This window comes from Peromyscus maniculatus, chromosome 1, assembly GCF_049852395.1.
Source record: "Peromyscus maniculatus bairdii isolate BWxNUB_F1_BW_parent chromosome 1, HU_Pman_BW_mat_3.1, whole genome shotgun sequence".
NCBI lineage: Eukaryota > Metazoa > Chordata > Mammalia > Rodentia > Cricetidae > Peromyscus > Peromyscus maniculatus.
In genome coordinates this window covers 137,214,840-137,238,649 of record NC_134852.1, presented here as the reverse complement: position 1 = coordinate 137,238,649, position 23,810 = coordinate 137,214,840, and the positions used below count along the sequence as shown (strand labels likewise).

At 54.7% G+C, this 23,810-nt stretch overlaps 3 protein-coding genes across 13 annotated transcripts; 1 reads left to right on the top strand and 2 right to left on the bottom strand.

Moving 5' to 3' along the window:
- Positions 1–268: 268 nt before the first annotated feature.
- Positions 269–2,782, bottom strand: Hirip3 (HIRA interacting protein 3). 2 transcript variants are annotated; one of them, XM_042283703.2, is made up of 7 exons: positions 2,600–2,661; positions 2,414–2,537; positions 2,205–2,313; positions 1,108–1,976; positions 871–1,036; positions 695–793; positions 269–623 (listed from the first exon to the last, which is right to left on the bottom strand). In XM_042283703.2, the coding sequence occupies exons 1-7, from the start codon at positions 2,659–2,661 to the stop codon at positions 460–462; spliced, it is 1,593 nt and encodes a 530-aa protein (XP_042139637.2). In that variant the 3' UTR covers positions 269–459. The 2 variants fall into 2 exon arrangements, with proteins under 2 accessions (XP_042139637.2, XP_042139634.1); XM_042283700.2 differs by lacking the exons at positions 2,205–2,313; positions 2,414–2,537 and having other exon boundaries at positions 2,649–2,782.
- Positions 2,783–3,227: 445 nt separating this feature from the next.
- On the top strand, positions 3,228–13,779 carry Ino80e (INO80 complex subunit E). 4 transcript variants are annotated; one of them, XM_042283757.2, is made up of 7 exons: positions 3,228–3,362; positions 3,521–3,591; positions 3,784–3,836; positions 7,526–7,604; positions 7,693–7,804; positions 8,225–8,290; positions 12,379–13,779. In XM_042283757.2, the coding sequence occupies exons 1-7, from the start codon at positions 3,282–3,284 to the stop codon at positions 12,598–12,600; spliced, it is 684 nt and encodes a 227-aa protein (XP_042139691.1). In that variant the 5' UTR covers positions 3,228–3,281; the 3' UTR covers positions 12,601–13,779. The 4 variants fall into 4 exon arrangements, with proteins under 4 accessions (XP_042139691.1, XP_006977155.1, XP_042139697.1 ...); XM_006977093.4 differs by having other exon boundaries at positions 8,174–8,290; XM_042283763.2 differs by lacking the exon at positions 12,379–13,779 and adding an exon at positions 11,776–12,368 and having other exon boundaries at positions 8,174–8,290.
- Doc2a (double C2 domain alpha) lies at positions 12,664–18,897 on the bottom strand. Of its 7 annotated transcripts, none has more exons than XM_006977092.4 (11): positions 17,837–18,235; positions 16,750–17,030; positions 16,219–16,298; positions 15,975–16,049; positions 15,752–15,861; positions 14,292–14,418; positions 14,155–14,214; positions 13,912–14,075; positions 13,745–13,826; positions 13,558–13,654; positions 12,664–13,468 (listed from the first exon to the last, which is right to left on the bottom strand). In XM_006977092.4, exons 2-11 carry the CDS (start codon positions 17,015–17,017, stop codon positions 13,332–13,334), a joined length of 1,200 nt encoding a protein of 399 aa, XP_006977154.1. In that variant the 5' UTR covers positions 17,018–17,030; positions 17,837–18,235; the 3' UTR covers positions 12,664–13,331. The 7 variants fall into 7 exon arrangements, with proteins under 7 accessions (XP_006977154.1, XP_076408775.1, XP_076408762.1 ...); XM_076552660.1 differs by lacking the exon at positions 17,837–18,235 and adding an exon at positions 17,563–17,804; XM_076552647.1 differs by lacking the exon at positions 17,837–18,235 and adding an exon at positions 17,563–17,808 and having other exon boundaries at positions 13,558–13,826.
- Positions 18,898–23,810: the final 4,913 nt, after the last annotated feature.

The following is a 23,810-nucleotide window of genomic DNA, read 5'->3' as shown; positions in this document are numbered from 1 at the left end:
GAAGGATGATGAGCTGAGCTGGGGATGGGGGCGGGAGCGGGTGTTAAGCTTCACGTTGGTCAGGCCAGTTTGACTAGAGAAACCACCTGGTCACACTGGAAGACGGAACAGCCATGTCCTCTGATACAGCCTGGTGAGGACTGGATGGCGGGCCAGGGACTGGGGCAACTGGGAATCTGTAAGACAGAGTTAGACTACCAGCTGGTAGAGCAACTTCCTGATGTCTTGGCCCCAAAGGACAGACAGGGCATGAGAGTTGAGGACCAGGTACGATGAAGTAATTACAAACATTACTTTATTGACTCTCAAAACAAAACAAAACAAAACAAAAAACCAACCCCCAAAACAACCTTAGAGAACAGGAATTGAGTGCTGTGCAGCAACTTAGCTCTCTTCAGAAGCTGCTTCAGGGCCACAGGCTCTTTGTGTAACAGGGCAAGGTCCCCTTGGGCATGGAGTTCAGCTGCTCTCGCCATCACTGCTGATGATGCCCCGCATATGGGACCAGTCTGGGGGTGCCTGGCGTGGTCGCTCCTCTTCTGAGTCCAGGGTTCGGCGATAAAGCTCCCCTGGGGGGATTCCTTCCCCTGAAGGGTTCCAGGCATTACTTCTTCGTGATCGGCCTGGGAGGTGGGGGAAGAACATTAGTTATCTGACCCCGGCCTCTTCCTTTCCTGAAGAGGAAATTCCTTACCTGAACTGCTGATGATATTGGCAACATCCAAGGAAGCCACCTCAGCTGCCTCTTCTCGCTGCTCCTTCAGGGCCCGACACTTCTCCAAGGAAGGACTGCCTGGAGAGAAGTGGCTGGTGAGCCTCTCTTCCCCAGTGCCCAGGCCCTCCAGCAGCTCTCGGGCATACCAGTCTCACCCTTCATGCCCAGCGCTTCCAGCTCAGCCCTGAGGACACTCAGGCGCTCCTTGTGGGAGCGACAGGAGCCCAGCAGCTTCTTGTAGTTTCGATGGGCACCACAAGCCCGAATATAACGCTTTAGTCTCACCACAGCTGGATGGTCCTCTGCACGACGAGACCCAGCCTAAGAAGGAATGTGCGGCTCAAGGCCCAGCCTCTTCACCAGGAGGCCACCCACCTGGCATGCCCTCTCACCTTCTGGCTGGTGGGCTCTGGGCTGGAATCTGATGAGGAAGAGGAACTTCGTGCCTTGCCTTTCTTGGAGGTCTTCTTGGAGGAGCGGTTCTTCCTCTCCTCTCCGGCGCTCTCTCCTGCCTGGCCGGTGCTCTCACCATCAGTGCCGTCTGGTGTGCGCGTCTCTGCAGTTCCTCCCGCAGTGGCCAGCTCCTGTGTGCTGCCTTCCCCGTCCTCACTGCTCGCACTCTGCCTTCTCCCACTCGCAGTCTGGGCCCTGTCCTTGCTCCTTTTCCTCGGGGAGCGCCCTCCTTCCTCCCCACTGCTGTCCCCACTACTTCCCGCCCCCAGTCCCTTCTCGTCCTCACTGTCTCCCGAGCCTGCCGCTTTCTGCTTGTAGCTCACCCTCTGCCCGTTGCTGCCCCTCGGTCTGGGTCCCCGGTGCCCCCTCTTCTTGGCTAGGGTCTCCTCGTCGCTGTCTTCGCTTTCCCTGTGGCGGTCAGCAGCCGTGCCTCCCCCCTGCACAGCCTCTTCCTCACCGCTCTCACTTTCTCCCCTGCCCTGCTGCTTCCTGGCTGCCGCTCGGCCCGGTGCTCGCTTGTTCTTGGCCCCAGCTTGCTTCTTAGCCCTCCCCTTCCGTGCCTTTTTGACAGCATCCTCTTCCTCGGTGTTCCCTCCCTTCCAGACCTTCCTTGCCCTGACGGGACCCTCCCCTTCCTCCTCACTGCTCTCCTCTAGTCCCATCTTGGCAGCCCGGGCTGTTGGCTGCTCTTCATCTGTGCTCTCAACTGCTTCTTCCTTTAAGGCTCTCCTGGAACATGACTTCTTGGTGGTGCTGTTCTTGGTTGGGGGTCCTGAGCAGTCTGGGCTGGGTGGTGTAGAGCTGGAGTCTGGAACATGGGGACGGGGCTGGGATAGGTCCTCCTGCCCCTGCCAGTCGGGATGGGGTACTTCTAGCTCCGCTCGAGTCAGGAGTGGAGGAAAGCTGCAGGCAGCAGAGCTGGGGCTCCCTGGTCCCTGACTCGGTGCTTGCCCCCATCGACTGCCTGGCAATGCAGAACATGCACACTGCCTTCTGGAGAAACCAGGGGCGCAGACAGGAGGGGGGCGGCACTAACCTGACTCTGAACTGAAGCGGAACCTTTTTCTCTCGGGGTCACCGCGGGGAGACGGAGACCTCTTCCCTCTGATAAAGTCTAGCTTCCCTTCCCCGGTGCCAGCATCCGCCTGTGGGTGCAGCATGAGGGCAAACCGAAGCAAGACTGTGTCCTGTCCCAACCCCTCAGCAACAATCCCTGTCTCGCCTGGCCCAGGCGCACGCCCACACCTGCATCCGCAGCAGCTCTTCCTCTGCCAGCCACTTCCACGCCTGCTTCTCCTCGGGTTCAAGGTGATCCCGGCCCACGCGGTTCAAACGTCTAAGTGGCACCGTGGAGTGCGTGACCGTGCCACACAGACACGTGCCAAGACAGGAGTCCCAGTCCACCCCTGACTCTAATACCCTACGCCCCCGAGGCCAGGGGGAGCTCGGAAGAAGCCGCGCGTGAGCGCAGGAACCTCACCTCCCGGCGCCATTTTGCGCCTCCGCGGATTGGTGGCTCCCGCCTTTTTTTCTTCCGGGCCGCCCTCAGTGCGCACGCGCAGGGAGGCGGCTCTGCGAGGGGCGGGGCCGCCGGCTTGGAGCTGGGACCGCGAACCTTGCCGGGTCCTGCTGCCCCTAGGCAGTTGGTGGCCCTCGAGGTTTCTGCTCTTCCTTAAGACGACTCATTAAAAGTCTCACTAGGAGCCGACTCCCCCGGAAATCTCCGGGTGTGACCTCACCGACCCCGCACCGCCCTGGAGTCAGGGTCGCCAAGTTCGGTCTCCGCTGTTGCGGAAGGCAGAAGGGGAAGGGTATCCTCGCCCACACTCTGAATTTCTGGTTCTCCTAGGACTCCAAATAAGTTTAGAACCAGTAGCTGCGCCCCTCCGCGTCCGGCTCCTCTGTGACCTCAGCGAACCGCGACCCCCTGGAAGCCGCGTTCCTCCCCTGAAGGCGGGCGGCGGGAGGCGCTCCCTGCGCGCGGGGCACGCCGGGAGTTGTAGTCCGCCTCGCGCGGCGTTGCCAGGTCTCCGGAAGTGGAAGTCTAAGAGGCCGGGCCGACTTGGCTCCGGGTAGCGGGACCGTACTCTGGGGCGATATTCCCAGGCGGGTCATGAACGGACCAGCGGACGGCGAAGTGGACTACAAAAAGAAATACAGGAATCTGAAGCGGAAACTCAAGTTCCTCATTTACGTGAGTGCTGGTGTGGGGAAGTTGTGGTGTGTGCGGCCTAGAGCTGAGAGGACCTCAGTTTACCCATGTGGGAAAGGGGGTGGGTCGGGGGCGATGTCTCCGGGTTCCGGGCCTTTTGCGGATTGCTCCTAGCTCAGCACCCTCCCTGTCCGGTACAGGAACACGAGTGCTTCCAGGAGGAGCTCAGGAAGGCGCAGAGGAAATTGCTGAAGGTTTCCCGGGACAAGAGGTAAGGTTTGTTGAGGGACACGGGCGATGCTACACCTAGGGGATCCTCGTTCTCTCTCCATCCTGGACCGGGACCACAAATGCATGCACTCCTAGGGGGATCCAGGGGGCCTTCTAGGGGGAACTAGATAGCTGTCTAGCCAGGGAACATTGCTGAAATGAGGATAATCATTCTGTTTCCCGCGTCTCCCAGTTTCCTTCTAGATCGACTTCTGCAGTATGAGAACGTGGATGAAGATTCTTCCGGTGAGCAAAGTCATGCACATTTGCAGGAAGACATGAGATACTGGCACTTTAAACACTTGCTCCTGGGTCCATCCATCCTCTTGGGATGTGGAAGCTGGTGCGGCCCTCCAGTAGTTCTTAAGCCTTGTTGCTGGCCTTCGCCGGCCGCCCCTGCCTTCCTTTCTCCCTCTCCCCTTACTTCCCCACCTCCTCTTTTTTTCCTTTCTATTCTCTGTGTAGCCCTGGATTTCCTGGAATTCACTCTGTAGACCAGGCTGGCCTCGAACTCAGAAATCCACCTGCCTCTGCCTCCCAAGTACTGGGATCAAAGGCACATGCCACCATGCCCAGAGAGTCTTAAGTATTTATTTATCCACTGTGTCCCAGGCGCTGTGCTTGGCACAGGCTGGCAGAATGGAGGAAGCCCCTGGCCATTTGTCATTTATATCCCTGTAATGTGTAATAAGTGAAAAAATAAACTAGAAAGGCGTACTACCCCATGCCTGTAATCCCAGCACTCAAGAGGCAGTAGCATAAGGTCCATGAGTGAGGCCCAGTCTTTAAAAACAAACCTACAAGCCAGGCGGTGGTGGTGCACACCTTTAATCCCAGCACTCAGAGGCAGAGGCAGGTGGATCTCTGTGAGTTCAAGGCCAGGCTGGTCTACAGAGCGAGATCCAGGACAGGCCCCAAAACTACACAGAGAAAATCAGTCTTGAAATAACAAAAAACAAAAGCAAACAAACAACCAACAAAGGAGGAAAAAAACTCCTGAAAGTTGTCCTCTAAGCGCACAGCCCTTGCCCTGGCCTGTGGGTGTCCGCACAAACACACTAACAGTGCACACACACTAACAGTGATGGTAATAAAGTCACTGGAATTGTTTGAAAGAGACAAACTAGAGTTTTAAGTGATACTGAGAGTGATGAAATTTTAAACAGGATTAAATGGTAGTAATTATGGTATAACAGGGGTTGATAATATCATTTCCTTTGCAAATGGGTCAATATTTTGGGTTTTGTAAAATATTATCTTTGAAGCAAACTGCATTGCTCATGTGAAAACAGCCATAGCCAGCATATTAATAAACAAGTGGCTGTGTTTTATTAGAGCGTTATTTGTGAACATTACAGTTTGAATTTTATATAGTTTCATAGCCTTTATTTTTTTCACATTTTTTTGAAATGTGTTCTTCATTTGTACTTACTTGGTCCCAAACTCACAGTTCTTCCCCCTCAGCCTCTGCAGCGCTGGGATTCCGTACTTGTACCACCACACACAGCACCACCACACCCCTGCAGCTTCCTTTGTTTTTTAAAAGACATTTATTTTTATGGGTATGGGTGTTTTGCCTGCATCTACGTCTGTATACCGTGTACATGCAGTCCCTCTGGAGGCCAGAAGAGGGCATTGGATCTCTTAAAAGGAGTTATAAATGCTTGTGGTCAGTGAGGGGAGTACTTGGAAGAGAAGCCAGTGCCCTTAACTACCGAGCCTTCCCTCCAGCCCCTCACCCAGCGTCTTTTGAGATGGTGTATTGAGCAGAGGCACTTGCTACTGAACCTGACTACTTGAGTCAATCCCCAGGCCCCACACTGTAGGAGAGAATGGCTCCCTTAGGCTGTTCTCGGTCTGCGTGTACCATGTACACACAAATAAGTAAGTATAATTAAAAAAAAAAGATAAATGAGTTCCAACCTGGCTATATAATGAGACCATGTTTCAAAAATGGGGAGTGTGTGGGGTGTGTTGAAAAGCAAGACGTGGTAGTACAGGCCTTTAATCCCAGCTCTCCTTGGGAGGTAGAGAAAGGAGGAGGACCAGAAGTTCAAGGCCAACCTCAGCTACATAATACCCATTTCTAAATAAGTAAAAATAAAAAGCTACAAATGCAAAAGCCACCTGGGCATGGTACCCTATACCTATAATCCCAGCACTGTGAGGATGAGGCAGGAGGATAGCTCCAAGTTCCAAGTTTGCAAACTTGAGCTGCGAAGTAAGACTCTGCCTCAAAAAAACAAATAAATGAAAGCCAGTTGGGCAAAGTGGAACATGCCTGTATTTTTGCATTTAGGAGGCTGAGGCAGGAGAATCACCAATTTAGCAGCCAGCCTAGTCTACATATTGAGTTCCAGACCAACCGGGATTACAGAGATCCTGACTAAAAATAACAACAAGCCAAGTGTTAAAGTCATTCTAGCTGCTTGTAAATCACACAGAAGCATGCAGTGTCTGGACTGTGTAAGAATGAGAAAAAGCCATTTTAAGGGGTTTTTAGGAACTGAAGCAACAGTTGACGTGGGAAGAAGGAGCTGGAGCTTTCTAGGTGAAAATGTGATAGATTATTCCAGGTTGGTGTGCACAAAGGGACAGAAGCACAGGTTACTATTTTTCCAACTTAACTTTTTTTCTCCCAAGACAGGGTTTCTCTGTGTAGTCCTTGTTGTCCTGGAACTCACTCTGTAGACAGGCTGGCCTCAAACTCAGAGATCCACCTGCCTCTGCCTCCCGAATGCTGGGATTAAAGGCATGCGCCACCAGTGCCCGGCCCAGCTTAAATATTTTTTAACAAGTAACTTTACATTGCACCCAAAGAGCTAAAGAGATGGCTCTGTAGTTTCGAGCACCTGCTGCTCTTGGAAAAGACCTAGGTTCGGTTCCTAGCACCTACATGGCAGCTCACAACTACCTCACTCTATTCGGGGGGGGGGGGGGGGGTTGGTTGAATGCCTTCTTCTGACTCCCTCAGGCTTGGGCATTAGCATGGTGCACACACATACACTCACACACAAACACCTAAATAAAGGAGTACTATATTAGGGAAACAATAGCAGGAAGATCTCCCTGAGTTCGAGGCCAGCCAGGGATACACATATATTGAGACTGTGTCTCAAATATAAAACAAGGATTTGAGTAATACAGTGATTTCTAAGTGAAAGGCAAGCCTTCTAGAAAGAACACTGAGCTAGGAAATAGATCTCCTTTTGAAGAATGAGGGCCTGCCTCTGTGAAGAGTACTCTTGGAGGCCTTGATTGCAGTTCTGAGGTAAAGCAATTAGCCAGAGTGCGGGAGGCCCTGGGGCGAGTCCTTTAGTCTTCCTTAAGGTGGACTGAAGACAGGTAGGAGACACTGCTAAAGCCCGTGGACAGAGTTGTTCCATTGGGTTGGACAGTAGTTGGGAGACAGTGCTGAGGTGGCTGAGCAGGTGATTTTGACATGTTGGTGGCCTGAACTTGTGGCAGTTGAGATCTTGAGGAGAGGAAGAAAATAGAGTTTTAAGGTGTGCTTTAGTGGGTCCCTGAATGAGGAAAATGGAGCAGAAGCTGAAAGTTACTTAGAGGCACATTAAAGAGTGACCTAAGATGGTCAAAGATCACAGACCTGAGCTCAGGTTCCATACATACCTTCTGAGCTTGGTGAGGCCATCTGGAAAGCAGATGTGATTTGCATCCCTTCCCCTTTCTGTGCTTAAAAAGACCAGGAGTACGTATAGGAGCCTAGCATATGGCATGTGTTGGCACGTGTGCCATGGGCATGGGTACCTAAGTAGGAAGTGGGTGTGAGAACCGAAGGACTCCCCAGAATCACATGCTTGCATGTGTGCCAACTGGGAAGGCTCCTTCCCTCGCGCCCTTCTGGAGTGTTGAGCTTACAGTCTTTGAGGTGGACTGGGAGACTCTACCACCCCACTGACCAGCCCTCCCCACAGATTCAGATGCCACTGCATCTTCAGACAACAGTGAGACAGAGGGGACGCCCAAGTTGTCTGACACACCAGCCCCCAAGAGGTAAGAAGGAGCCATCATCTTCCAGGGCAGGGGTGGGAGATGTGGGCTTTCCAGCTGCCTCTGACCCCTCTCCCTATCCCTTCTCTAGGAAGAGAAGCCCTCCGATGGGGGGTACCCCATCCCCTTCCAGCCTCTCCTTGCCTCCTTCAACAGGATTTCCCCTGCAGACCTCTGGAGCTCCCTCCCCGTATCTGAGCTCGGTGAGTTGGGATCAAGACCTGGAAGTAGTGCGCTCCCATGCCGGGAATACAGTGGGGCATTGGGGCACAGGGGCCAGGTCTCAGAGCGAGGCCTCCCAACCCAGAACGTGTCCACATGTGGCAGCAAGTGACCTTTGGAGGGTGTGAGTCAGGCTGCCTGCCTCTCTCCTGCGCAGGACTGGGGCAGACCCGGCAGTCCTGCTGCTGTCCCTCCCCGTCCGTCCGTCCGTCCGTCCGTCCGGGAGCCCTGGGAGCCACACTCATCAGCATCTCTTTTGTTTTTCCATTCTCCTGTGTGCATTTCTCCCCTTCGCCCCTCGCCTTGACCTGCTCCATTTCCCATCTCCATCTTCCTACTCCCACCTGCAGCTGGCTTCTCCCCCTTACCCCCCATTCCCTTCTGACTACCTGGCCCTGCAGCTGCCTGAGCCCAGCCCCCTGAGGCCCAAGCTGGAGAAACGGCCCCGCCTACCCCGGAAACTCAAGGTACCCTGATGTGGGGACTCTAGGGAGGGGCCACAAAGGCAGGACATCCATCTAAAGGAAGCTTAAGAGAGGCCTGCACAGAGACTGGGTGTTTTGTTCTGTTTGAGAAAGGGCCCCTCGTAGCACAAGCTAGTAGGATGACCTTGAACTCTTGGTTCTCCTGCCTCCACTCTCCAAGTGCCAGGATTACAGGCGCGTGCTCACCACATCTGCTCTACGCAGTGCTGAGGGTTGGGGCCAGGGCTTCGTGCGTGTTGTCGGGCAAGCGCCCTACCAGCTGGGCTGCATCCCCAGCTGATACCACAGTTGGAAGGATTGGTTTGAAATGTGAAGGCTCAGCCCAAGGCTAGGCACGGAAGGTCACTGGCAGTGGCAGAATCAGGCTTGGAAGGCTTCCCAAGTTAGGCTGCTTGAGGTCATGTCTCACAACCTGGCTCTACAACCAGGCCCTGCAGCGTGGCTGGAGTGAAGCGTGTTTGTGCAGGTCCTGGGCACTATGGGGGCTGGGACTGTGGTGTGGAGTCAAGGCTCCCCAGTTCAGAACAGTGTGACTTCGGGAAAGTATCCTAGACTTAAAGTGATCAGACCAGGTAAAACCAACAAGTGTTCATGGAACACCTCCTGTGTTGAGAACCTATCTGGAGTGCTGCAGCTCATAACAAACAGGCAGCTAAACCCTTATACAGAGCTCCTGTTCCAGCAAAATTGGCAGAAGATAAATCAGATGGATTGACCCTAGTAGAGAAAATGAAGAGAGTGATGGAATTTTTTGAAGTGCATAATCTAGGGTGCTATTGACTGGATACAGGAAGCAAGCCATGAGGTGTTTGGGAAAGAGTTTCAGTCTAGTAGCATGCTTGTTGAAAGACAAGGAGGAACAGAACATGCTGGCTGCCCTTTATCCTAGTCATTGAGGGAAGCACATAGGGCTTTAAGGTGCAAGAGACTAGGGCTTATACCGGAATGGAGTGAGAGCCACTCGGGCAAGGTGAGCAGGGCAGGGTCTAGTTCAACTTGTATTTTAGACACATGGGCAACATGACTGTGTGGACAGGCCTGGGTAGAGGGGCTGGAGGAGTCAGGATGGTAGGAAGGAAGTGACTACAGGAACCCAGGAGAGAGCCCCAGGGATCCATGTCTAAGATGGGCTGCAGCGTCTCCTCAGAGACGCAGTTTGGCTGTGAGAGGGAGGAGGGAACCCAGAAAGATTCCAGGCCTGTGCCCTGACTTGTGAAGAAGTGGATGGGAGAAGCTGATTTTAGAAGAGAGATGAGAAGTGGCCTTGGACTTGTTAAGAGGGCATCTGGAAGTGCTAACTAGACAGTGGCCCGTGTGAGCTGAGGCTTCGTAGGGCTGCAGAGCTGGAGAGGGAAGAAGGCTGAACATGAAGCCCCAGGAGTGATGAGAAGTGAGCCAAAGTTGGAAGAAGATGGGAATGACCGTCAGCTGGGGGGCAAGGTTGAGTAGGCCCAGGCTGACAGCTCTGGGTCCTCTCACACCACAAGCAGAGTCAGAGAGTGTGCTTATGTAGCGGAGAGTGTGAATTCTGCTGGCATAGTGGCGCATGCCTTTAATCCCAACTCTTGGGAGGCAGAGGACTATGAGTCTGAGGCTATCCTGGTCTACATAGTAAATTCTAGGCCAGCCAGGGCTATATCCTCAAAGAAAGGGGGGGTGGGGAGGGAGAGAAAAAAACAAATAAAAGGGTGAATGAATGAATGAATTCCAGGGGTTAGAGAAATGACCCAGTGGTTAAGACTGTTTGCTGCTCTTCAGGGGGCCCAAGTTCAGAAGCTCACATCAAACAGCTCACAGCCTCCTGCACTCAGCTCCTGGGGATTAATCATGAACTCCGGGGACTCGGCATGTGGCTCAGTAGTAGTTCTTGCCTGGCATTTTCAAGGCCCTAAGTTTGACCCTAGCACTAGGGGAAGCAGTAGAACACATGGGTCTTCCTGAGAGATTCTGCTTCTAGCCTTCAGGACAGGTAAGGGGTTCGGCATGTTTAGGTGTGGTGACTGGGTTCGTAGGGAGAGACTAGGGTCAACTGCTCTAGGTGGGGCGTGGGGAGGATCAGGGAAGGGCTAATGTCGGAGCACAGGGTCAGTAAGATCAGGCTGGTCCCAGCTGAGGTGGCAGTGGGAGGGGAAAGAGGAACAACGTGAGGGAGGTTCACATATGACAGGGATGGCAGATGACACTGACTTAGTCAGAAGGCACCCGTCACTGCAGGGCCTGTGAACAGAGGTGAGATACTGAAGGCCAAGGCAAACACAAATGCTGGAGCTTTAGCCTCAGCTGGGTGTGAATCCCAGCTCTTTCCCATACTCACCATGTGACCGTGGGCCTGTCACTGAACTGTCTCAGTCATGGAGGGCATGAGAGGCTCAAATGAGTGAGGGATGGAGAACATCGCCTAGCCAGTGCCTGGGCCCTGGCAGCTTATAGAGCCACATTGGCTGGTTTTGGTCATACTGAGGAAATCCTGGTTATGGCAGTTCCTAGTGAGCAGGGTGGTGATACAGGGGGAGCCAGCAGAGGCCTGGTCCTCATGGAGCTGCCCTCCTTAGTCATGTGCGCATGCATCTGCTTCTCCGTGCACATGGGAGTTGTCTCGGTTACCTTTCTATTGCTGTGACACCATGACCAAGGCAACCTCTAGTGTTTATTTGGGGCTTATGATTTGAGAGGGTTAGTGTCCATGAGGCAGAGGTGGGAGGATGAGAGCATCTGAGCTGAGAAGAGTGAAGGCTTTGGAAAGTCAAAGCCCACCCAGTGACACACCTCCTCCAACAAGGCCGACTTCTTAAATCTAGTTCGACCAGCTGGGGACCAAGTATTCAAGCATAAGAGCCTATGGGGGTGGGCATGCTCATTCAGACCAGCACACGGGTCCTGGTTCTTCCCAGAGCTGGTCCTCCTGTCTGCCGTCCATGTTTCCTGAGGCTCTGCCTACCCTCGCACCCTCACATCACCGCACAAGCAGAGGTAAAGGTGGGACTCCTTGAGAAGCAGAGAACAGGCCACAGGGCCAGGCATAGAAGCGACCACAGGCCATGGTGGAGACCACACGTAGATGTTGTTTGCTGCCCCAGTCCCGGGGCACCTTGGGTGCTGCCCAGTGAGGACCAGCATTCAATTCCTTCAGCTTCCGTTTCCACACATCAGTTCCTTCTTCTGGTATGTGGCCCACCTCTTTTCCAGGATAGTCCTATGAAGTAGAGATTATTGGTAGAGTTACCTGGGCCATAGTAGGTGTTCAATTTGTGCCCACGGCACATGAGCTGTCATGGTACCCAGAGAGCAGTCTGAGGGAGGATGTGTGAGGCCCTGGCAGAGCAGAGGCCATGTGTCAGCTCAGAGGACAAAGCATGGCCTTGCCGCCTGGAGCGGGGCTGCCCTGTTAGGCACATGGCACTGATCGTCCTGAAGGCAGCCAGGCCCAGACCCTCAGGCAGAGGGTGACATGCTCAGGTTTGTTCTAGAGTGACCACTCTGGCCGCAGTGTGGAGGAGGAGCTGGAGCTGGGAGAGGCTGAAGGCAGGGAGTCCAGTTAGGAGGCTGGTACCTAGACCAGGTGAGCTGAGAGGAGGGCCTAGCCCAGGCTGGTGGCTGCCGGGGTCCCAAGGAGGGGCTCGTCCACAATGCCATAGAAGCTGGGGACCAAAGCTACTGCTTAGGCTTCTGGCTCAGATAGCCTGTGATGCCCATCACGAACTAGTGAATCCCACAGGAGGAGGAGGAGAGCCGACCAGTGGTGGCAGGTGATACCCAAGGTTTCCAGAGGCAAGAGGAAGGTGCTCTGAGCTAGTCCTGAATGTGGCTTTAACCGCTGGCACAGAGCAACCAGGGTGCCTTGCTAGCGAGGGGAGAGCCCAACTTTTCCGTCAGGTTCCCTGTCAGCCTCCCCTCACCCCATCCCCATCCCGCCTCCATCACTGCCCCTCGCCCCAGGCACTTCATGGCTGGAGACGGAGGGGCTGCGGTGGGGCTTCCCCACCCCTTGAACTGCCTTCCAGTGGGCGTTGTGCCAGTGCCCAGTGCCAGTGCATCTGACAAGCCCTCCTTGTGTTTCTCCCCCCCTGCAGATGGCTGTAGGACCCCCTGACTGCCCTGTGGGTGGGCCACTGGCCTTCCCTGCCAGGGGTTCTGGGGCCAGTGTTGGGGCAGCCCTGACCCCCCTGCCTCCTCCCAAGATGCCCCCACACACGATCCTGAGCACCGTCCCTCAGCAGATGTTCAGCGATACAGGCAGCGGGGATGATGCCCTGGACGGAGACGATGACCTGGTGATCGACATCCCAGAGTAGCCACCCCGTGCTACCAGCCAGGCCTGCGCAGTGTTCCTCCCATGCCAGCACACTGGAGCCCACTTCCTCAAGAGATGTTTATTGATGCCCAGTTGCCATGCTTCGGCCACTGACACAATCAGAAAAGGCGTAAACATGCACAAATGTCCCCGAGGAAGGTGGCAGGGGCCTGCCCTCACATCCCAGCCCCATCCAGGGGACAGTTATTTAAATGAGTGGCCAAGAGGATCTGCCACACCTTAGGGAGGCAGAGACCCTGGGGAGGCCATTCCTTTAGAAGAGCAGCTGAGCAGGGCTGGGACTTTTTAACGAAGGCTCTGTATTAAAGGGTTGGCTCTTTCTGTCCTTGTCCTTCCTCTTTTGGAAATGTCCTCCTCTAATCTCCCCTAATCCGACCTCCTCCCTGTGGAGCAGGGGCCGGGCAGCCTGGAGAGGCCAAGAGAGGAGTAGCAGGGTGGGCAGGGCACTGGCAGGAGACCCCACATGGTCCTGTGCATGGGGTGGTTGCATATTTGCAGGTGACAGCAAGTCAGGCAGGAAAAGTTTGCATATGTGAACACAGCTCTCCACAGTCCTCACAAGAAGACAGACCCACATCACAGACTCACAGAAATAAGACAGGTAGTGTGGGGCAGGGGGCATCCCACCCCATGTAAACGTGCAACACACTCGTGCGAAGGTTGGGTACTGGACCCGGCCCAAAGGGCCTGTGCTGGGCAGCTGCTGTCCACTCAGGCCAGAGGGAAAGCCCCGGGCAGCTCGCTGGTCAAGGTGTGCCAGCGTTCCAGGGCTGTGTCCGGCTGATGGAGACAGTCGCTCCAGTGCTTCTGCGCCTCTCCCCGGGCGCCTGGCCCCAGAGACACACCACCTGAAGAACACCCAAGTCAGGCAGAGCCAATCGGTGCCCATTCTCCTGCCTCACTTCCCTCCCTGCACCTGGCGGGCCCCTCCACTCACCTATGAAGTCATTGGATTTGCCAATGTCGTAGTCCCAGACTGTGACTTCCAGGGTCTTGGTTGCCAGAGTGGAGAGTTCCATCTCATAGAAGAATTCCTGAGAACAAGGCAGGTGGTGCCTCATCAGGCCTTCTAACCACATGGCTGTCCCCAGCCCATCTTGATTTCTGCTCCCTGTCGTGTTTACCTCATTAAATTCTGGGTTTAATGTCTTCTTCTTTACACATGTTTTATGCTTGGATTTCTTGTCCACATCTGGTCTCAAGTACCTGTGGAGGGAGGGGAGCCGTGAAGTTAGGGACAGGCTAAGCCCCGGAGCAGTTAGGCTGGGGTCAGGCTTGGGTAAGGGCTCACGTCTTCACATAAGGGTCAGAGTAGCCGTTAACATCCATGGCAGCCAGGTGGGCACAGCGAACGATGCCCACCAGCAGCCCGTGCCGCCTAGAGCTGTAGCTGAGACTCAGCAGGATGCGCCCACGCTCTTCCAGCAGCCCAGGTCCCTGCTCTGCCTGCTCTAGCTGCCAGAAAAGGATGCAGGGGTCAGAGGTCGGTCTAGGGCCTCTCCCACCCAGACAGAGCTCCCAGGATGTGCCTCACCTCCTTCAGGTAACAGGAAATGCCCCTCAGCGCTGCAGACATCGAAGAGGGTGAAGGAAGCTGGGGGGCGAAGAAAAGGTTCTGGCAAGCTGACCTCTCCAGATCCCCTCCCCCATACCCATTAGCCCCCCACGGACCGGGACCTGGCGCTCAAGGCAGATGTTAAAATGCTTCTTCTGTGAAGGCTTGAGGCGGCGAAGGGGCACGCGGATCTCCCCGATAAACTCGTTGTGGCTCAGCTTGTCCTCGTCACAGACAGAGATCCTGGCAGGGAACTGCAGGGTCAGGGCCCCTGGGTATCTGAGCCCCACTCCGGAGGGAGGAAAAGGTCCTTGGACCAGTCCCAGCTCTGCCCTAAATTTGCCACCTCATCTGTAAAGTGGGTGGAAGCTTGAGAAGGGCTATTGGATCTGCCCTGTGGCCATCAGGAATTACCCAGCTGCACAGGAAGCCCCCACAGCTCTAACTCCATTCCCCACCTGGGGACAGGAGCCAGCTGAACCCCACAGGGCCGGCTGGCTGGGTGGGTGTGGCCACAGACACAGTGGTAGTCCCCGGTGGGTGTTTAGCTGCCTTACACAGCCAAGGACTCCGGGTTGACTTGGGTGCCCCGTTCTTTCCTGCTGGAGCAGGGAGCCAGCCTGTCCAGACGCAGCAGTACAGGGTTGGTTAAGGGGTGAGTAGCTATGGTGTGAAGGTGTGCTGAAATTCCAGCCCTGTCTATGACCTGTGTGACTTTGGGCAAGTCACCTAACTGTCCATCTGCAAAGTGAGAGCGTACCCACCTTCTAAATCCCTCAGGAGGTAAAGCAAAGAAACGCTCCCTAATAACAGGCTGTGGTGGCGCACTGTGAGCCTCGCTTAGCTAAGAAGGCCGAGTGAGGCAGAAGGGTCTGAGTTCAAGGCTAGCCTGGGCTGCCCCTGTCAAAACAAAAACTGCCCTCTGCAACCCTGAGGCTTCATTGTCTACCCTGAGGAACATGAGGCCACTTTGCTGCTTCTGCCTTGGTCTCCCATTTCTGACACCAAGGTGAGCTCTGTAGAACAGCTCTGATAACCACGCTTCTCCTGGGATAAGAAACCTTCTGTGGCTCCCTATTGCCCAAGAATAAGGGACGAGGTCTCTCCGGACCTGAACTCAGTGGCCGCATTCCTCTTTGGGGTACTTCTGACACTTAGGGTGATGGGGCAGGTCCCCTGACTGGAAGACGTTTCTCCTCGGAGAATACAGGTAGACATGGAACAGGACGGGCAGCCTGAGGCGTGTAGGTGCAACTGAAGCCAGCGGCCCTGAGGAGGGGTCTTGGAGAGCAGAGAAACCTTTCCAGAGGCAGGTTTGGGGCCCAATCAAAGATTGAGGTGGGCAGAGGAAGCCAAGAGCACATTCGGCACCCCTGACAAGGCCTTCAGCTGCCAAACCCATAGTCCTCTGCTAGAAGACCAGAGGGAACGTTTGGCCCTGCGGCTGAGGGGGCTGGGCAGCCACTGACTATTGTGGAGTGCTGCTAACAGGTGTAATGGGTTACAGGGAGAAGGACCAGCCAAAGGGTGAATGACAGCCATCCCAGAGGTGCTGGGCTGGAGGGAAAGCCCTCACCTGAGCACCTTGTGAGTGATGTCATCATCCGTGATTCCGCTGTACGTCAGCTCCTCGTTCCACACAGGGTTCAGTGTGTTCCTCTGAGTCTTAGTTTTTAGCTTATTGGCCTGGGGCATGGGGACAAAGGGCTCTGATGCATGGACCCTGGGGCCCCAAAGGCTGAAGGTGGGGGCTGGGAGGGATGACCCATAGGACAAGCCAATCCTGGAAGGAGACATACCTTGCAGGCTCCAGGGAGGAGGTGCAGCTTTACGTAGGGGTCAGCCAGGCCATTGAAGTCCATGGGCTTGAGGCCCTGAAGGAGAGGTGCAAAGGGGCTGTATTTAGACTCCCAAGCCTTCCTCCCTCCTCCTGCAGGACTAGAGTCCCACAGAGGACAGTTCCAGAGGTGCAGGAGTCTGCTCTGGTTGGGGGGACAATGGAGCCCCCACCCTAGGGTAGCAGCCCAGGAAGGAGGGATGCACCTTGGCCCTGAGGATTCTACAGTGCAGAGTGCAGGAAGCCTGATCATAGAGAAGGTCAAATTCCAGCGTGCCCAGGGCAGCTGCAGAAAAGAGAAGAGAAGAGGGAGGAGGTAGGGTGAGTCTTTGGTCCAAGTCAAGCATGTGAGACCTAGTGGCTAGAAGAATGTGTCCACATCTCTACCGGCCTGCCCGTGTGTGTGTGTGTGTGTGTGTGTGTGTGTGTGTGTGTGTGTGTGTGTGTGTGTGTGTGCAAGTGTGTGTGCAAGAGGCTAAGCAGCCATGTGCATGCCTGCGTCTAGGTCCCTGGCTCGGCCGCAACTGACTGTGTGGGTGGTGGAGTGTCTCAGCAGAAATATTGAATATTGAGCCTTGCTGAAGCTGTAATCTGCACCCAGACTGCAGCTGTGGTGGCAGGACTGTCCTCCCTCCTCCCCACCCTCCTACACACACACACACACACACACACACACACACACACACACACTCGGGAGGCTGCTCCCTCCCACAAGCCCGCTGAGCCCCCAGACTCACTGGTATCATCTGAGTCGTAGCTGTCCACTTCAGCTCCATCGTCGGGCGTGGTGGCCCCAAGGAGAGCCGCAGGGGGGGCCAGAGCCAGAGGGGCCAGATGAGCTGGGGCTTCCCCGCAGCCCCTGCCGCCAGCAGCCTCTGGTCCTGGCCCCCTGCGAGGGAAGTAGTCCGAGATCTGGCGAATGGGCCTGATGGGTCCAGGACACACGTTGATGGCCATGTGCTCCTGGATGTTGATGGTCATGCGATCGCCCCTGCGGCCCCTCATGCAGCACCTCTGGCTGGGAGATGGATGTAGAGCTGGAGTGGCTGGCTGGGGTCTGAAGGAACCTCACTGCCCTCCCTTCCTGGGTGTCTAGGGAGAGGCGATCTGTGCCAGCTGGTGGGCAGACAGGCGGCCTGGCTTCTCGAGGGGCTGGCTGAGTTGCCAGATCAGTCCTGGCAGACGGGTCGTGACTCCCCTTAACCCTGCCCACTACCTGTACACTGTTCCTCTGTCACCTTTCCAGGACTTTCCTCTCACCCTGGGTTCCCCCTCTGTTCCCATCCCCTCAAACCTCCAGGGACCCCACAGCTCCCCTCCGTGGCTGCTCTGAGGCTCTGGCCATCTTCTCCATCAGGCGCGGGGGCTGGCCAGGGTGTCAGCCACCTCTCCAGGCTTCTCTTCTTCACTCAGCCCCAAGCTTCTGCCTGCCTACCTAGTCCCTAACCCAGGCCGGCCGGCCGCTCTACCAAAGTGGGAACCCCCCTGCCTCGGTTGTCTCCTCCTCTCGCCCTCACCCGCGCTACCCTGGCCGGCCCGGCCCCCCGCACCTGTCCCTGGGCCTCCAACAGGTGCCCGGCACGGGCGGCCCGCGGGCGCAGGCTGGGCGGCGGCGGCGACTGCGGCGTGGCGGGCGAGGACCGAGCGAGAGGCGGGCGGCGCGGGGCGGGAGTGGCGGGAGCTGCCGCGGGCGGCCGGGAGGGGCGCGGGGCGCAGAGGGCCGGGCAAGGGCCCCAGAGCGCACGCGAGTGCACACCCGACACGTGTGCTCGCCCTCGCACCCGCCCGTGCTCCTCGGGCCGGCTCACACGCGTGCACACTCACCCGAGAACTTGGCGTGCACCTCCGCGAGAGGCGCCCGGTGTTCCCCAGCTCCTCCCGGGAGACCCAGGCCCCCGCCCCGCCGCGCAGCCCTGGCGCCTCCCGCTGCCCCGCCTCTCGCCTTCTCCGGCTCCCAGGGCTCCAGGGCCCGACCACCCGGCCTAGTTGCCATAGCGACGCTGGTTCTCACGCTCACCCCCCCAACCCACAAAGCACCCAAGGGGGAAGGAAAGAGGGCAGCTGTCCTACCCCTCGGTGTCCGTGGGCGTGGCTTAGAGATCCGCAGTGACCTAGGGACCCGCCAGCAAAGGAGGGACCTGCCTGCGGCTCCTGCTGCTCTGAGGAACCTCATTCGAAGGAGACTGGCTTCCCCAAACATCTTTCCTTCTTGTGACCCAAACCAGGCCCCGGAACCTGGGTCTCTTTACCAGATCCACACCTCCTGCCACCCTCTGCCATCCCCAGGTCTGTCCCTCAAGCGGGGGAGGACCTCAGGGCTTGAACCTGCAGTCATGAAGAGTCTGCGCCGCTCTGCTTCCCAGTAGCCTCCGTCTCGTTTTTTTCCTATTTGGATGAGTCTAGGTGGGCAGCTCATCTTGGCCTTGAACTCTTGGCCCTCCTGCCTCCCTGGGATTACAGACTGGAGCTACTGAAGGCTTCAGGCCTAGCCTTTGATCTTCTTGTGTCCTAAACTTACCTCCGGGAAAGCCCAAATCCTCCGAGAGGCCCTTCAAGGCAGGAACTCCCTGCCCACCGCAGGAAGGTAACACGTAACCTGAAGTTTCAGAGTCCGCCTCCACCTCTAGGCCTCTGGGCCTTTGCTCAGGTCCTCTGCTCCTGAGAACTGCTCTTCCCAGGTCGTTCCAAGTCACCTGTTCCTAGCAATCTTCGGGAGCACGCCCCACAACGACCTTCCCCGAAGATCCCTCAGACTCAGCTCTGATGGCAGTTGTGTCTGCCTGTTTACATTCTGTCTCCTATCAGCCTGGGAATTGTCGCAGTGAAAAGGGGCTGATTCATCTCTGAGTCCCAAGTGCCCCAGACTGGGCCTGACATTAAATCAGCCTCCCTAAATATTGGGACTCAACAGAGAAATTCTGCTGCCCAACATGTGACTATGCTGACCACTGATTAACTGGACCCTTGAAGACAGTCAAGGGCTGGGGGCCCTGGTACAGTGTGTGTTTAGCATGCAATGGCTTTGATCCCCAGCACTGAATAAAAAAGATAACATGGTAAATGCTATCTGGAAATGTTGTGTTTGTATTTTAAAACTTTTTAAAAGTAAGAGTACTATGAAGTCAAATTATATAACACAACGCCTGTCACCGACCAAATGGGCAAAGTTCAGAGTGTGGGTACACTTAGCACACTAAGACTGTGGGTAAATAAATTAGTGACAGTCTGCTGCAGCTGGTCTGACACTGGATGCCGATGGATACACATATTCTTTGACCCTGAAATCCCAGCTCTCTGGCTTTATCCTATACATATACCAGGTGACATACAAAATAATAAAAGCTAAAGAGTCTTAGCTACAACTTCTAAAAAAGAAACAAATGAAATGTCTATGCAAGAGAGACTGGTTAATCAGCTATGGCATAATTTCTCGTATCAAAATAGTATGCAGCCGTGAAAAAGGAGGCTTTGGACAGACAGACAGACAGAAACAGACACATACACAGATATATACATACAGAATCGTCTTCGCAGTCTCATTCCTACTTAAACCAAGATGCAGAGTCAGAGCAGCACAATGGAACGCTGCCATTTGAATAAGGGAAAGACCTTACACACGTTTATTTGGGCATATATTATTTCCAGAAGACTGCACAAGAAAATGGTAACTATGGTGACTGCTGGAGAGTGAGGTTGCTGTGGAGCAGAGAAGGGCAAGCATAGGAAAGACTTAGCCCCGATCATACAACCTTCTGCGTGTTTTTTCTTGTTGAGTCAGGGTCTCGCTATGTAGCCCTGGCTGGCCTGGAACTCACTATGCAGACCCGGCTGGCCTCAGATATCTGTCTGCCTCTGCCTCCAAGCACTGGGATTAAAAGTGTGTGCTAGCCGGGCGGTGGTGGCGCACGCCTTTAATCCCAGCACTCGGGACGCAGAGCCAGGCGGATCTCCGTGAGTTCGAGGCCAGCCTGGGCTACCAAGTGAGTTCCAGGAAAGGCGCAAAGCTACACAGAGAAACCCTGTCTCAAAAAACCAAAAAAAAAAAAAAAAAAAAGTGTGTGCCATCTGAATGCTTCTAAATCGTGCCACATGCATGGCGCCTCTTCCAGAGAGCACGTTAAAATCATATGCATGTGAGGGAGTGCGATAACTCAGATGATGATGGCATTCGCCACACAAGCTTGAGTTTGCTCCCAGGAGCCCACACGGTTGAAGGAAGGAGAGAATTCCTACAAGTTGTCCTCTGACCTCTGCACATGGGCCATGGCACATGCTGGCACACACAGACACCAATCGATACCTATTAAAGTTTTAAATTTGTCCCTTTGTGTGTGCAAGACCAGACTCGGAGCCTTGTATAGACTAAGTGTGCATCCTTCCACTGGCTGTAGCCCCCAGCCTAAAGCAGGAAGTTTTTCAAGCAGCCATGAGGCTCCTTTCATAACTCTCCAGGGTAAGGGAGGAAGCAAGAAGCCAGGCCTGCTGGCACATGCCTGCAATCCCAGTTCTTCAGAGGCAGAAAGATTGTCCGTAAGTTCTAGGCCAGCCTGTCCTGCATAGTGAGTTCCAGACCGACCAGAACTACAGAGCAAGGGCGCTGTGGGCCTGGAAACAGCGGGAGGCAGTAAAGGGGAGCAGTGATCTGTGAATCCCCCACTTCTGTCTTCTCATGGGCACAGCTCGGACCCATCCCAGCATGCCTTGCAAAGCCTTCCCAATTCAGAGTGGGAAAAACTCTATACCCAACATACTTACGTCCCATTACCCCATCATGTCTTGAGTACCTTCTATGCAACAACCTCCAGCCTCACGGTAGGGAGACAGACACACAGACGATTCCAGCAGGAGGTGGGGGAAGGGTAAAGAACGGCCCACAGCCTGGGTGCCTCAGGGCTCCCTTCCTACGAGAAATGTGTCAACTGATATCGCCAAGCTGAGGCATTAACTGGATCTAGAGTGGAGCCGGAGTGGCTCAGGCGAGGTCTGAGAGCATCTGGGAGGCAGTCAGGACCTTGAGTCAGCCTTATAAACAGTATGCACGGAGGGCATGCCTGTGATCCCAGCACTCGGGAGGCAAAGGCAGGATCCCAAGCCTGAAGCCAGCCTGGGCTAGGAAACATAATCCTATCTCAGAAAAGTTAATCAATTGATAAGAACCTAGAATACAAAGGGTGGTCTGAAACCAGTGTGGCTAAAAGTTTGGAGGACGGGAAATGGGATGACCAGGGTAGACAGGCTGGCCAGGAAGCTCTCATACAGAAGGCTTTCATGTAGTTCGTTGGGTCTGAATGGTTCTTGCTGAATGGCTGAAGCTGGGTCTTAGGAGGTAGGAATCAGTGTGGCTCAACCAGACCAAAGTCTGTGGCAGTCAACAGATGAAGGGCCTTGGCTTGAACAGGAGGGAAACCTAGAGAGGGAGGTAGGGAATCACATTTGAGATTTCTGCCTCGCCTCTCCTCGCCCTCCTCCTCTCCCTCCTTCCCCTTCCTCTTCATCCTCCTCCCCATCTCCTTTGAGACAGGATCTTGGTATACATCCCAGGCTGATTGGGATCCTTGATTCTCAGCCTCTACTGTGCTTGGATTACAGTTGTGCACCACATCCAGAGAGACGAGCTTTCTGGTGGAAATGGCCCAGCAGATGTTCACTTGGGGACTGTCAGGTAAGAAGAAAGACCTGAGTTGATCCTCAGGTTCCTGGTAGAACGTCTAGGAAAATCATGGAAGCATTGGGTGAGATGAAGAGAGGGGAGCAGTTTTGAGTAAGAGAATAAGGAGCTTCGTGTCGGGTTATTGCTCTCGAGATGTTTTTGGACATGGAGACATCAAGCAGGAAGTTGGGTATAGGAGTCTGGAGCTCCGAGGAGAGGTCTGGGCTAGAAATATACATTTGTGAGTCATCAGCATATAGATGGTATTTAAAGCCATGAGAATAGATGAGATCACCTAGGGAGAGGGAATATATATGAGAAGAGAAGGCCAAGGCCCAGGCAACGAGGAGTCTGGAAAACTGGGGGGGGGGGGTCCTGTGTTGGAGTGAGGGACAGGGCACCCTGCTGAGACACAAAATGAAAAAGAAGTAACCCCCACTGGTGGACATCACCAAAGGAACTCTAGTGAGGGGTGGGGGGGTGACAGAGCCCTGGAGAGCTGTGGGAGTCCAGGCAGCAGGTGCAGCTGCTGTCAGTGTCCCCCTTCCAAACCACCATGCACCTGTGAGCTGTTTCTCATGATCCCAGAAGGCGGAGATTACCATCCTTCCGTCCTTCCTTCCCTCCCTCCCTCCTTCCTTCTCTCCCTCCCTCCTCTCCCCTCCCTCTGTCCCTCCTCCTCCCCCTCCCTTTTTCCTTCCTTCTCTCCCTCCTCCTTCTTTTCCCCTCCTCCCTCCCTCCTTCCCTCCCTCTGCACACGTTCGTGTGTGCCATGGGGTGCCTGTGGAAGGGCAGCCTCATGGATCCTCCTCACCTTCTGCCTTGAAACAAGGTCTCTTTCTCTATTTTTCCCCAGTTGGCCAGAGAGCTTCCAAGAAGTCTTCTGTCCCCACCTCTCATCTCCACCTCTCATCTCCACCTCTCATCTCCACCTCTCATCATCTCCAAGCAGGAGAGCTGGATTACACATGTGCAGCTTTGTATGGGTTCTGGGGACCTGGTTTCTTTTTTGAGACAGGGTTTCTCTGTGTATCCTTGGTTGTCCTGGAGCTCTCTCTGTAGACCAGGCTAGCCTCGAACTCACGGAGATCCTCCTGCCTCTGCCACCCAAGTGCTGGGACTAAAGGCATGCGCCACCACCACCCAGCTAGTTTTGATTTTTGAGATAGGCATTGTCTTACTATGTATCCCTGGCTGTCCGGGAACTCAATAAGATCCATCTGCCTCTGCCTCTGCCTCTGCCTCTGCCTCTGCCTCTGCCTCTGCCTCTGCCTCTGCCTCTGCCTCCTCTGCCTCTGCCTCGAGTGCTGGGATTTTATCCCCAAGGTGTGTGCTACCATGCCCAGCGGTTCTGAGTATTTGAATTCAGGTCCTCACACTTCCGCTACTGCAAATGCTCAGCCCTCCCCTAGCTCTATCCACATCCTGGAAATCATGCTCTATCTAAGCCATAAACAGAGTCCAGTGCAGCACACAGCAGGAGTTCTATATATTTTCTAATAGTCAGATAAAAGAATGGGAGATCTTGAGGGGAAAAGATCTCATCTGCCTTACTCTGCTGGCTGGTAGAATGCGGGTGGGTTTTTTTTTTGTTTGTTTGTTTGTTTTTGTTTGTTTTCTGTTTTGTTTTGTTTTTGCATTGGTATTTTGCCTGCATGTATGTCTGTGTGAGGGTGTCAGAACTTGGAGTTAGAGACAGTTGTTAGCTGTCATGTGGGTCCTGGGAGTTGAACCCAGATCCTCTGTAAGAGCAGTCCGTGCTCTTAACCACTGAGCCATCTCTCCAGCCCCGGGGGTGAGTTTTGTTGTTGGTTATTTTTCTGTGTATATGTGGGTGGGGTGTACATATTTGTGGGGCCTCATGCATAGAGGCCACAGGTACATTTCCTCAGGACTTCCCATTTGGCTTCTTGTCTTTCTTAAGCAGAGTTGGGGGTTGGTAAAGCTGTTTTAATAGAATTCAGAAGGACACACCTGAGTATTTGAGCTTCTCAAAGAAGAATCTCAAAGGTAAAAACATGCCCAGGTGTGGGTGCTAGCCATACCCAGAGGGTATTTTCTGCCTGGTTTTCTTGAAGCAGAGCTTTTCATACGTGTTTTGTTTATTTCAGACGGGATCTTGCTCCGTATCCCTCCTGCTCTAGCCTC

What these genes read in the sequence shown, in the direction of transcription:
- Hirip3 (XM_042283703.2), bottom strand. Translation starts at nt 2,661, where the DNA reads ATGGCGCCGGGAGGTGAGGTTCCTGCGCTCACGCGCGGCTTCTTCCGA. An exon ending in CCGCTTCAGTTCAGAGTCAG is followed by an intron (nt 1,977 to 2,204) that starts GTTAGTGCCGCC and finishes CCCATGTTCCAG; the next exon opens with ACTCCAGCTCTACACCACCC. An exon ending in CAGAGCCCACCAGCCAGAAG is followed by an intron (nt 1,037 to 1,107) that starts GTGAGAGGGCAT and finishes ATTCCTTCTTAG; the next exon opens with GCTGGGTCTCGTCGTGCAGA.
- Ino80e (XM_006977093.4), top strand. Translation starts at nt 3,282, where the DNA reads ATGAACGGACCAGCGGACGGCGAAGTGGACTACAAAAAGAAATACAGG. An exon ending in AACTCAAGTTCCTCATTTAC is followed by an intron (nt 3,363 to 3,520) that starts GTGAGTGCTGGT and finishes TGTCCGGTACAG; the next exon opens with GAACACGAGTGCTTCCAGGA. An exon ending in GACACACCAGCCCCCAAGAG is followed by an intron (nt 7,605 to 7,692) that starts GTAAGAAGGAGC and finishes TCCCTTCTCTAG; the next exon opens with GAAGAGAAGCCCTCCGATGG.
- Doc2a (XM_076552646.1), bottom strand. Translation starts at nt 17,017, where the DNA reads ATGAGGGGCCGCAGGGGCGATCGCATGACCATCAACATCCAGGAGCAC. An exon ending in GTAGAATCCTCAGGGCCAAG is followed by an intron (nt 16,050 to 16,218) that starts GTGCATCCCTCC and finishes CCTCTCCTTCAG; the next exon opens with GGCCTCAAGCCCATGGACTT. An exon ending in TTTCCTGTTACCTGAAGGAG is followed by an intron (nt 14,076 to 14,154) that starts GTGAGGCACATC and finishes CTTTTCTGGCAG; the next exon opens with CTAGAGCAGGCAGAGCAGGG.